The 12,079-nt window shown below is 44.5% G+C and overlaps 1 protein-coding gene across 1 annotated transcript in view; it reads right to left on the bottom strand.

The window, feature by feature from the left end:
* The window catches only part of TBC1D9 (TBC1 domain family member 9), a 404,439-nt gene that overhangs the window by 64,158 nt on the left and 328,202 nt on the right, over window positions 1-12,079 (bottom strand). The window contains exon 18 of the mRNA XM_069242582.1: window positions 4,968-5,054. Coding sequence (XP_069098683.1) covers window positions 4,968-5,054 — 87 coding nt within the window. The remainder of the gene's footprint in view (window positions 1-4,967; window positions 5,055-12,079) is intronic.

Below are 12,079 nucleotides of genomic sequence, written 5' to 3'. Positions count from 1 at the left end.
CCGTTGGGGCATATACACTGAGTAGATTGATATTGTGGCCGTCGACCCTACCAGTCAGTGCCACGAACCGCCCCTGTGGGTCTAACCATTTCAGCTGCAGCACTAGGGGGTAGTTGTGCCATCCCTGAGTGGTATATACAGTCAAAACCATAACGGGCCAGGAACAGGCAGGTGGATCCCATCAAATGTGTCTCCTGAGAGGTAGTATGGAGGGACGCAGGCGCTGCACCTGCTCAGTATGGCTGTTCATTTAATTTCATTAAGCTGACCACTGACATTCCATGAGATTATATTAGTGGGAGCTATGTGGCATTGAAAAGGGAGGGAGTCCCCCTGTCCATTTGTGACGTTGGGGATTTAGGATGTTCACCTGGGGGGCCTATAGTGCCCGAGGTGATCGAGCGCATCTTCCCACCTGTGACATCAAGGTATAAAGGGTCGCAAACAAACAAGAACAGAACAATTCAATCAGACATTGATAAAACCCTCCCAACATCCCCCTCCCTATACTTCCTCTCCCAACTTGAAAAAGCATCTGTCGCCCCAAAAACCCAGAGGAACCAAAAAAGGAGTAAAACAAGTCTCTGTTGGCATGGAGTGGTGGAGCCCTCTAGTAGATCGGATCTCATATAGAAGATGCTGGTGGACTCATGCAGTGCCCGCTAGCCTCTTGTCAGATAGTCGAAAGGCAGGGTTTGGCTCAGCCTCTCCTGCTCCTCTACAGGTGACCACCTCTGGGGCACCGACTCCCGGGAGGGGTCCCCCCTGCCGTGGGGGCGACAAGTCCTTCCCTAAAGGATTGCAAGGCCCTCCAGGATCTGCGCCTTCTGCAACGGGAGCCAGCCTGAGAGTCTCCAGCGTGGCCGGGCTCCTCAGCAGCTGTCTTGGGTGCACTAGCGGATGGTCGCTCAAGGAGAAGGGGGGGTTCCCTCTCGAATCACTCTGAAGTGAGTGCTCCTAAGTGGCACACTCCCAAGCCGCCTCTGGCGTATCAAAAAAAATAGCTTCTACCAGCATGCAGCACCTTAAGGCAAGCCAGGAAGAGGAGCATATATTTCAGTTGCTGTGCCCTTAGTTTCTGCTTAACCTGTTGATAGGCGTGTCGTTTGGTCTGGATATCCTGGGAATTGTCCGAAAATATCAAAATCTTCCCGTTTTGGTATCGGATCTCCGGCTGAGCTCTAGCCTCACGCAGGATGCCATCCCTGTCTAGGTAGTTGGGATGAACGCCTGTGGTGGCACTCCAGGTGGGAGCTTGGCAGAGAGAGCCCCTTGTGCACCCTCGATGGTGAACCAGTGGGACAGTTTGTCCTGAGGCATCCATGTTTTAAGCCATTCATCAAGAAATATGGCAGGGCCCTCACATGTCTCTGGGAATCCCACAAAGCGCAGGTTATTCCGCCTTGAGCAGTTTTCTGCATTGTCGGCGTGCTGTTGTAGTTCATGGGTGCGCATTAGGAGGCAGGCCACCTTGGTCTTAAGGTTGCGAACCCCATCTTCCACTGTAGAAACACACTTTTCTGCTTCTGTGAGCCACACCAATGCATTTTTTAGGTCTTGCCTCAGCAATGACATGTCCACCCTCACCTCCTCTATTTTATTTTCGACCACCGCCTGGGAGGACTGTATGGCCCAAAGGATCTTATCTATATTGTCATTGCTGCCCTCCGCCCAGACAGCGCCCCCGGAGGCATCCCTCCCAGCCCCCCCCCCGGAGCTGCAAACTTATCAATGTGAGGCTGGGAGGATGATGGCTTCACCTGCCCCATGGTGTCAGGGAGACTAGGAACAGGTACAGTAAATTGCGCAGCGCCTCTCCGTGGTCTCTGTGAGGATCAATCTCTTGGCTGAGGGTCCCCCGGGGAAACACTGCAATTACTCCCTGAGGAGGGAGCTGGCAGCCCCCACAGCACTCCCAATGGATGTCTGTGGTCATTGAACGTCAGGCTCCTCTGCCGCCCGGGCGTCCTTCAGCTGCCTCTGTCCCCTCTGGGCCTCATGGTTCTGTGCTGGGGCTCAAAGGGGGTTCGCCCCCCTGCCTCCCCAGGCAGCCTGGACATCATCCGCCCAGCCTCGGGCTCCCTCACTGCTCACCAGGCCTCCAGAAGGAAGCAGCGCCTCTCACCAGGCATCGCATGGCCGCAACCCCAGAACCCCAAGCCCAGATGAGGACAGGGGCTGGCACCACTGCCCCGGTGTTGGGTTCAGCTCTCCTCCACGAGCTGGGCCACCGCTGTTCTGGACCACCAGGTGGCACCAAAGCCCCCCAACCCCAGGCCAGAATGTTCAGCTGGGTACGCCGGGACTCAGGCCGCCCGCCAGGCACCGCCACAGCCCAGCGGGCGGACCCCTATTTTGTGTGTGTCTGCTGCCCTGGTCTCTCCGCCGCTCTGACCCACAGCCCCGAGAGAATTGGAGAATGGCAGAGCTCCAGGTCCTCCTCAAGCATCAAGCTCTTCTTCCTGGCATAGTACCCTCTTGATCCAGAAGTGTTAAAAAGTTGTGGGGTCAGCAGTCCAATACTTATACTCATTTATGACTTTGAAGTAGGGGCACTTCAAAGGAAGGTCTCTGTAGTGCACAAGACCCTGCCCCTCCCTGTCCTGCCCCCAGACACACTCTGGGAGTTTGAAGACTGCTTTGTGTAAGGACAGGCACAGCCCTATTCAGGTGCAAGTGTCAGCTCCTCCCTCCACTCTAGTCCAGGAAAACTCATTAGGATATGCATGACACACCTCAGCTCCCTTTGTGTGACTGTCTAGAGTGAACTCACAAACAGCCCAACTGTCAGTCTGACCCAGATGTGTATTCCACAATCAGGCAGAGGCACAGAATGGTTAAGCAAGAAAACACCCACTTTCTAAAAGTGGCATTTTCAAACGTATAATCTAAAAAAACAACTTCATCAATGTATTTTTAAATTATGAGTTCACAGACCCCAAACTCCATATCTCCATCTGCTCCCAATGGGAAACTGCACAAAAGATATTTCAAGGCCATCCCCATGTTACCCCAGAGATGGGCTTTGCACTAGTGAAAAACTAATGTAGCAGTATTTCACTACCAGGACACGTAAAACCACCAGTACATGTCCTGCCTTTTAAATACACTGCACCCTGCCCCTGGGACTGCCCTGGACTTACCTTAGGGGTGACTTACACGTAGTCAAAGGGAAGGTTGGGCCTGGCAAGTGGGTGCACTTGCCAGGCCGAACTGGCAGTACAAAACTGTACACACACACTGCAGTGGCAGGTCTGAGACATGTTTACCGTGCTACTCATGTGGGTGACTGAATCAGTGCTGCAGGTCCACTAGTAGCATTTGATTTACAAACCCTGGGCACAAACAGTGGACTTTACTAGGGCCTTACTAGTAAATCAAATTTGCCAATCATGGAGAAAACAATCACCAATCCAATTTAGACAGAGAGCACTTGCCTTTAGCACCTGTCAGCAGTGGTAAGGTGCCCAGAGTCCTAAAGCCAGTAAAAACAGATCAGAAAGAATAGGAGTAAGGAGGCAAAAGGTTTGGGGATAACCCTGCAAAAAGGGCCATTTCCAAAATAAACTAAGACAAAAAGTAAATCTGAAAAATATATTTTTTTATTTAGACTTCTATGCTCGAATCACAGTGCAGAAAACAATTTTGCAGTTTTGTTGTAGTATTATTTTGTTTAAAAATCGTGTGAAATGACTGTCTATGGCCCACTCTCACTAGGGCGGTTGTCATACCAAAATCCTCAAAATTGTCCAGAAAAATTAGAAAAACTGTAATTAGCAGTGTAATTAGAAAAACTGTGCAGTTTCAGCCCACACAAATATCCCTTGTACCCATACAACCCCACACATAATCCCTGATGCACAAATGTCATGCACGCACCCCAGACAGTGGCATAGTATTGTCAGAGTTATGGTACTAAGGATTCATATGCACTTTCACGTTGATGCCATGTATTTTATAAAGATACTACCAGACTGAATCTGCCTCCCTCACACACTTAGTACCCATGTCCCATCTACTCATATAGTTGAACAGCATGAGCTATCCATGCACAATGCTGGTATGCAAGTATCGTTCATCTGAACTAATAAAACCCATGCACCGTCAGGCAGTCATCCCACAAAAGCTTTCATTGCACAAATTATACGGACAAACCACATCCTTCAAACACACTCTTTTTATGCTTGAGTCCTCCATACATACACCATATATCTGAGGACTTAAAATAGACAGATGTTTACAAACAAACTTCTATGCATCCATAAACCATAATAGTAATCATGTAGACATTTATGAGAAATGAATAGGGTCAACAGGTTTATCATTATAATACCTCAGGTAATTAAGTGGTCAGTTAAAAACTAATATGATAAAAGAAGACAACGTGAGATCTAGTGGTAAAGTGTGATGCCATGGTACTGGTAATATTATTCATTTGAACATTGTCATGGGTACTGTTTTGTGTGATGGTATCAGATGTGATACCAGAAGTGATGTCATTAGCGAGTTCATCAATGATGTCAAGCATGTCACTGCTTGCATTCAGGCTGCACACCTAAGATCACTTGTTCTGGTTGGAGGTAACCAATATGCGTTACAAAGTCAGTGCCTATTCCTGCTACTTGAACATGTCTAAGAATGGTCTTTTCACTCAGCCACTTAATTAATTGCCGATAGTGTATGTTTTACTTTAGCAAGCAGTACCTGCTCTTATTCATTCTAGGTATGTCAATAGGAATGAAGAAGAACGGAGAGTTTCCTAGGGCCTAGGTAATCCACTCTTCCCCCAAAGAGCCTGTAGGATCCACAAGCTTGACACTTTGTGTACATACTAGATAGAATTCTTAAGAAACAGGAGGAGTCTTCAAACTACCCTCCGCTAACCCTTCACCAAGCAAGCAGAAGCATTGTAGCTGGTCTATCATTACATAATATAAAAGATTAGGGTTAATAAAGGAGGCACTCACCATGTGTGCAGTCTGGGGTGATATCCTCAAAAAAGTACTGCGTTGCCTCGAAAGCAGAATCGGGCTCCTCTTGATCTTGGCATGGGTCTGAACGGTATCAAGAAGGAAGATAAGGGAATTAATGAGACCGACTGCATATATCCAATATACTTAATTAAACAAAAATCGGTAATATACTACACTAAAGGTTTAGCTGTCAGCAGCAAACATTCACAAAATCGCCAAACAGATTTCTGACTGTTCCTACACTGAACTGTACAGGTCCATATAGGTAGTGCAGTACGTTGAACAGTAACTTTCTATAAGAAAGTCATCAATGCAGAGCTAGGCCATGCACAGAAAGTATCAAGCCATCACAAAGAACACATACTGTGATATCTGGCAAATCGATGTATGTGTCTATAGTCAATGCTCTTAGCTGCCATCACCGGGTTCTTACAAAATAGCAATCCCCAGGCATGATACATCACCCAGAACTAAATGCTATATTGAAAGAAAAGCTAAATGGAATCTCATGCTTTGTTTACCAATTCAATTAGTAGCCTTAATATGTGCACAGGGGTCATTCATTGCGCTCTACTACTGTTGGCTGTGGTAATAGACTACTTCCATTAGCACCAATACTGAACGGGTCACATAAGGGAATAAGGACCATATTGTATTGAATTTGCGGTCATATCTTCACTGATTGCTTCAGCATTGTGCTCTGGTTATAACCCATGCATGTTAGTATATCCAATCTGACATTACGGAGCCATTGGTGATATTACCAAATAGAGTCACTAATGGCTTTAATTGTGGTGATAAGCACGGCCAGCAGTCATAAGGAGAAATATGCACCAGGAATGGGGTGGATTTTGACACATGGCCCCTCACTGCCCATAGTGGAGACCCTGAAGTACTTCTCATACTTCATCAGTGGCAGCTCATACTGATACTCAGCAGTATACAAGTGGGCGTATGACAGTCGCTTTAGAAAAGCAGTAGTCTATCACAAACAGTATCTAAACCAGCTGCATAGTCCTATTTTACTGCTGCTACCTTTACTTACAGCAGACCCTATTCAATATATTCAACAAAGGTGGTAAAACAAAATAAAAGCAGTGCTGGTGGCCTGGAGCAAGATAGTGGTGGATGTGTAGACCAAGTGTGCCATTCCAGCCACTCCAAAAGCATGACAAAGAGCAAAGCCCCACATGTAGGCCACAATAGTGGTCGCACAATGTAGAAGGGAGTTCCGGATACATACAGGAAGATACACAGGAGAGACACTTCTACACAGACCGACCAAGCCAAGGCCTAAAGATGGTGCAAGAAATGGAGTCTGTGGTTCAGGTTGAAAAGAAAAACTAAAGAGCACCTGCCGTCAACAGACCAGAGAAAAAACAAACTAGCAGGAGTGAGCCCAGAAACTAAGCCAATGAAGGAAACAGCTTGTACACAATACTCACCAGCTAAAAGCAAGCAGCAGTTCTATGAGAAGCAAGCAGTTCCAGTGGGGTCTCTGACGCACAATAAACAATGGGGAGTGACCTCCATACTCCAAGACACTCAAGAGCAGCTACCAGAAACATAAATCCTAAGACGTGATCCTTCCAGGCTTTTGGGAGCAGTAAACACAGCAACCCGAGTGTCCAACAGGCACCATTAGAAACATCCACCCAGAGCACAGAAAGAACAAAGGTTGAACACATGTCCCAGTAAAAAGGGGCACAAAACGAGGAGCCATTAGGCTCACGGACAGTTAGGCAGGCATTGTCCATACAATTTCTATTACCTGACAGAGGGAAGAATGCGGTCCAGCATCCCTACCACAGTCAAAGAGATCTCCTCTAGAGTGAATAAAGTGACATTAAGGCCTGGACAGTTTGCACGCTCAGTACCTAAGAGGCCTGAGGGACAGTACAATAGCTGATGCAAGGGGGAAAAAAGAGCAAAACATTAATGACTTCCTGCACAAAGAAGGTTCAAAACAAAAGGAGTTGATGTCCCTCACAAAGTGCCCGATAAGAGTCATGAAGGAATCGACAACTACCCCAAGAAAAGAAGACAAGGTGGTTACAAAAAACATATTTATAAAGCAATTCTTCCAGGACCTGAATGATGAACAAAGTGGGGTTAAGGAAGTACTCAAAGTCTGAAAGATACAAAAAAGAATGTCACAGATACTGGAGAAAGAGTATGATTCTCAGAAGGCATCAATGGCGTAGAATTGCTAGACCACAATTAGTCCAGAGCAAGAATTCTCTACCTAGAGCAGTAACAAATCAGAGGCAGGAGAAGCAAGAAGACCTGGAAGACAGGTGTTAATGTAATAATATTTAAATCTGAGGGGTTGCACTTAAAGAGAGACATTAGGAAATATGTCCAAGATGTATACCAAGCCCTGCTACAACTCCTAGATGGGCCCTTGCAAAACAGACAGGGCACATATGGTGGCACGCTTGCAGAGCAAATGAAATGCACCCTCAGATGTTCCTGCTATGAAGACAAGAAAAGGTCATTAACATCATCAGAGGTGTAGACATGATAAGATACAATGGGAATTCCATACAAATAACCCAAGATTTCTTAGTAATAATAATATAGAAAAGGACACTCCTTAAACCAGTGACAGACTACCAGCGCATGAATGGAATGAAGTACAGAAGAAGGCCCCCCTTTCACTTTGAAATCAATTGTTGACTTAAACCGAAAATAAAATCATGTACCATCCAAAGGCTCAAGCCCATCAAGACAGAATACAGAGCTACAACCTGAAGGACCCGAAGAAGCTCATGGCCCATACTGGGAAAGGGAGCTGTACCGACACACCAATATATGCTCAGCAATGCCCCTGTTTCAAAATCCAGCAGAGAAATTTTGATGCCATCAATCATCACCAGAAATGAACAGGGACACAGGAAGAGGTGGCACCAGATGACCACTAGACCTGCTCGACAACTCTCAGCTGGACAGCTGTAACTGGTAAATAGGCTAAAATAGGCTGCAAAACTCAAAGGAGCACATGAAGACGAGGGTGGTCAGGTTGGAAGGACTTGAAAGGGATCTGAGACCCCATTGGCCCAAAAGGTGATCCAGTAACCATCATGGAGGGCTGGGAGACAAGGATTCCCAAAGGGATACACATTTTGTTGTAAATGTATTTGGTTAGGTAAGTTCAAAGGGGGCAAATAGGAAGGGAAACCTGATTCAAGAAGAAGACATAGCACATTGCCCCAAGACAGTAAAACATGTTGCCATAAAAGCAGAATGAGCTACACCACAATCCCATGCATTAGGGACACTTTCTAGACAAGGGCTTAGCTTGGTAAGTAAGACCAGGGGTTGGAGGGGGAGCTTCGGATTTTCGCACAATCACACTGGCATATAATGTTAATTATTATATGAGAAGCAGTGCATGAGGGGGCATAAAGACAGTGGAAAAGGAACGGAATGTAGATTGTGAGGGAGCATTTAAAACACAGTATTTTGTAAAATTACCATGTTTTAAGACCTTCAAAACAAAGGGTGTGTGTATTTAAAAATCCCAGGTGAAATCCGACAGACACCTTACTATACCTGACTGAAATCACCTGTACCCAAATATTCATTCAATAATACATTTATTGGGGGGGTGTTGTAAGGCTCCAAACAACCCCCTCCCCTGAAGCAACTTCCCTGTTTCTAAATCACAACATGAGATTTTCAGAGACATTATGTGCTCACACAGCTTACAATCTATGGGGGAGAAACCAAAGAGAGAAAGAAAGGAGATGGATAAAAGGGACACAGCGGGATGTCCCTGAAGTTAGTGTCAACCCAAGCACCTAATATCTTTCTCCTCACAGCATTACACATCATCCTCAAATGGTCCAAAAGCCCACTGATTGTAGGAGGAAACTTCAATTTGGTGATGGAACATGGGAAAGGCAAAACCCAAAAAGGGTCAGAGGATGGCAGCCATTTCAGGCAAAAGAAAGGAACGGTTAGAAGGCATTGGCCTTACTGATGTGTAATGACACAGACACTATTTACAGTTAGATTTCTCACACCGCTCAGCATTTTATGATGTACAAGCTCATAGACAAACATACTCACACATGTAGGACAGGCTGATTAAGGCCCCCTGACTGTCTGATCTTGGTCCTATAACATGCTCCTTAGAGTGCAAGAGAAAATCAGGAAAGACAGAAGTTTGTGGAAACTCAATGAAGCCTTACCTAGGGAGCCAGTTATGCGATGAAATATAAAACAGGCATCCAAAGAATATCTACAACTAAATGGCAATTTGAGTAAAAGGACAATTTTATTTAGTCTCAAGTGGGTACACAGAAGGCAATTAATTGCTTAGAGTGATTGCAACAGGCGAACAGATGAGAAGCCAAAAGACAGACAGACTGCTATATAATGACAAAATTAAATTTTGAAATACGAGGGAGAAAATACGGATAGAAAATGCTAGTGAATGGGTTACAATCCTGAACGATATGAATCTATGTGGCTGAGATAAGAAACAGATAGGGGAAGTATTGTGTGGAGGAGAAGCCAAAAAATACATAGGTTTCAAGAGGTCTATAAAGAGGAATTTCACAGCTCATGAAAACAGACAGGTGTACTGGAATTAGTAATGATTCAGAGTCACTGATGAGTCCAGAGAAAAGACTGAGGTACCCATATAAAAAGAGGGTCTCTTCACAACAAAACACCTTGAAAAGCCAAACGCTATTGGGCAGACAACCTGAAATGTTTGCAACCTCAATGCTGGGGACCAATACTAATGTCCTCAACAAGGTGACCACCACTGTTGTCTTGTCGCCATCAGTAATGGACGTTTTGGTCTTGGAGGTTCTGAAGTGAAATGGATCATACCAGAATGTGTCTTTAATGCTGCTTACTATTAATGCAACATTTGAATATTTTAGCAACTAGGCTTTAGACTCAGAAAACTTTGCCATGGTACACATCAGGACCAAAGGTGGCAGAAATGCAGTCCTCCTGTCTTTACATGAGGAGAACGACTTTGACAGAGTGGACTGGGCCTCCCTAGAAGACACACTGAGAAGGATTGTGCCTCAGAGAAAGGTTTATCAGATGAATGATATTGGGCCATCATGCCCCTACAGCTAAGGATTAATGGGAAACTGTTAGATTACAAACTGAAAGAGGAACAAGGCACAATGACTATGGTAAAATGGGGACGCAAATACATTAAATTAGCCCCAGATTAATTCAAGATAACCATATTTGCTGAAGACATTCTGACCCTGCTTATAGAACCAAAGAAGTTCCTTCCAGTCTTGCTAACAGAGATGTAGGCTTACAAAAGTGTATCTGGCCTCAATATAAACAGTGTGAAATTGGCTGACTGAATCTCTCTTTAAGCTCAAAAGAGATGGGAGTACCGATAAATAAAATTTCAAATAAATCCCAGGGCCAGCAGTCAGCAAGCCTGGCAAACAAACACATCAGAGACCAAGTTAAGAACATAGAGGAGCTTTTGTGAATACTCAAAACAGACTTAGGCAATTTGACAAGTAGCATTATCTTTCATGGGGCCACTGCAGTGCAGTAATCCTCCCCAAAATTCGGAACCCTTTCTAGGCTATCCCTCTTTGCATTAGAAAAGAGGAGATTAAAAACCAATAAATTGTGTGATTAGGATTGTGGGTAAGGAAGAAAGCAACAGGAGAAAGACAACAAAAACTGTTGCCATTCCCTTCTCATTCATGCTCCCCAAAATACTGTACCCTTTCCAGGCTATCCCTCTTTGCATTAGGAAAGAGGAGATTAAAAGCCTACAAATTGCATGATTAGATTACGTATGGGAAAGGAATAAAGCAATAGGAGCAAGACAACAAAAACTGATGCCATTCCCTTCCCATTCATGCTCAAGAAGGGAGATGGATAAAAGGGACATAGAGGGATGTCCATGGTGTTATTGTCAACCCAAGGATTTCTGCAAGGCATGGAAAGAAGAGAGGTTCTCCAGAATTAGAGATATACTCTATGAAGGAATGATTCCTTCTTGCAAGAAGACTTTGGACTAGAAGAAAATAAAATACTTTGCTATCAACAACTGAGGCACTGAATGTTGCACCCTTAGCTTAATGAAGGAGCATCTGGACAAACACCCATTTGAGAAATTTCTAACATGTCTTTTCCATCCTACAAATTTCTTACAAGACCAACAAGGTGATGACCACTGTCCTTTCAAGAGACATGGGAGAAAGACCCGAGAATACACTGACGATAAGAAGGGGTGAACTTTATGATTAGAGTCAAACAAATATTGCAACACATGTAAGAACTATCAAAATACACAACCAATACTATCATACTAAGAAAAAATCTTTAAACTAGATCCTATTAGGTCAGAGAGTTATTGGAAGTCCTAAAAGCAACAGAAAACATTGCTGGCTCAGCCACCAGGCGATGTTCTGCAGTAATTTCCTTGGGCATGCTGGCTGACTCATTCATACATTATTCTTTATTCGAGCATCAAAGGCAATCATAAAAGATAACATACAGAATATATATATATATATATATATATATACATATATATATATATATGTTAGAAATGGAGTCTCTTGTTGGCAGAGGTATACACCCTTTTCCAAGTAGGGATCACAATCATAGTCAGGGTAAGTCTCAACACAATGCAAATTATCCTGTGCCTATCATCTGGTAGCTTGGCACGGAGTAGTTAGGCTTAACTTAGAAGTCAATGTGTAAAGTATTTGTGCAGTAACCCATACAGTAACACAATGAATACACCACAAAAATACACCACACAGGTTTAGAAAAATAGATAATATTTACCTGACTAAAATAATGTTGGAACAAGAAAATGCAATGCACACAAGCAAAGTTATGAATTTGTAAAGATCAAACCCCACTAAAACACTTAGAAACACAATAGCTCCAACTGGGGCTATCACGGTGTCACTGACAGAGTTGTTCTCAATGGTCCGATGGCACAGGTGCCTGTAATGGAGTCACACGGACTCCCCGGTTCAGTACCTTTGAAAACGAAGAAGCAAAGACATCACATGGAGTAGTGGGAGTGAGGCGTTGCTGTGGCCGGAGCGATATCAGTCCCTTTATGGTATCCTGGAAGTTGAGGCATT

Source organism: Pleurodeles waltl, chromosome 1_2 (assembly GCF_031143425.1).
Source record: "Pleurodeles waltl isolate 20211129_DDA chromosome 1_2, aPleWal1.hap1.20221129, whole genome shotgun sequence".
Taxonomy (NCBI): Eukaryota; Metazoa; Chordata; class Amphibia; order Caudata; family Salamandridae; genus Pleurodeles; species Pleurodeles waltl.
This window is presented reverse-complemented; position numbering and strand designations above follow the sequence as displayed.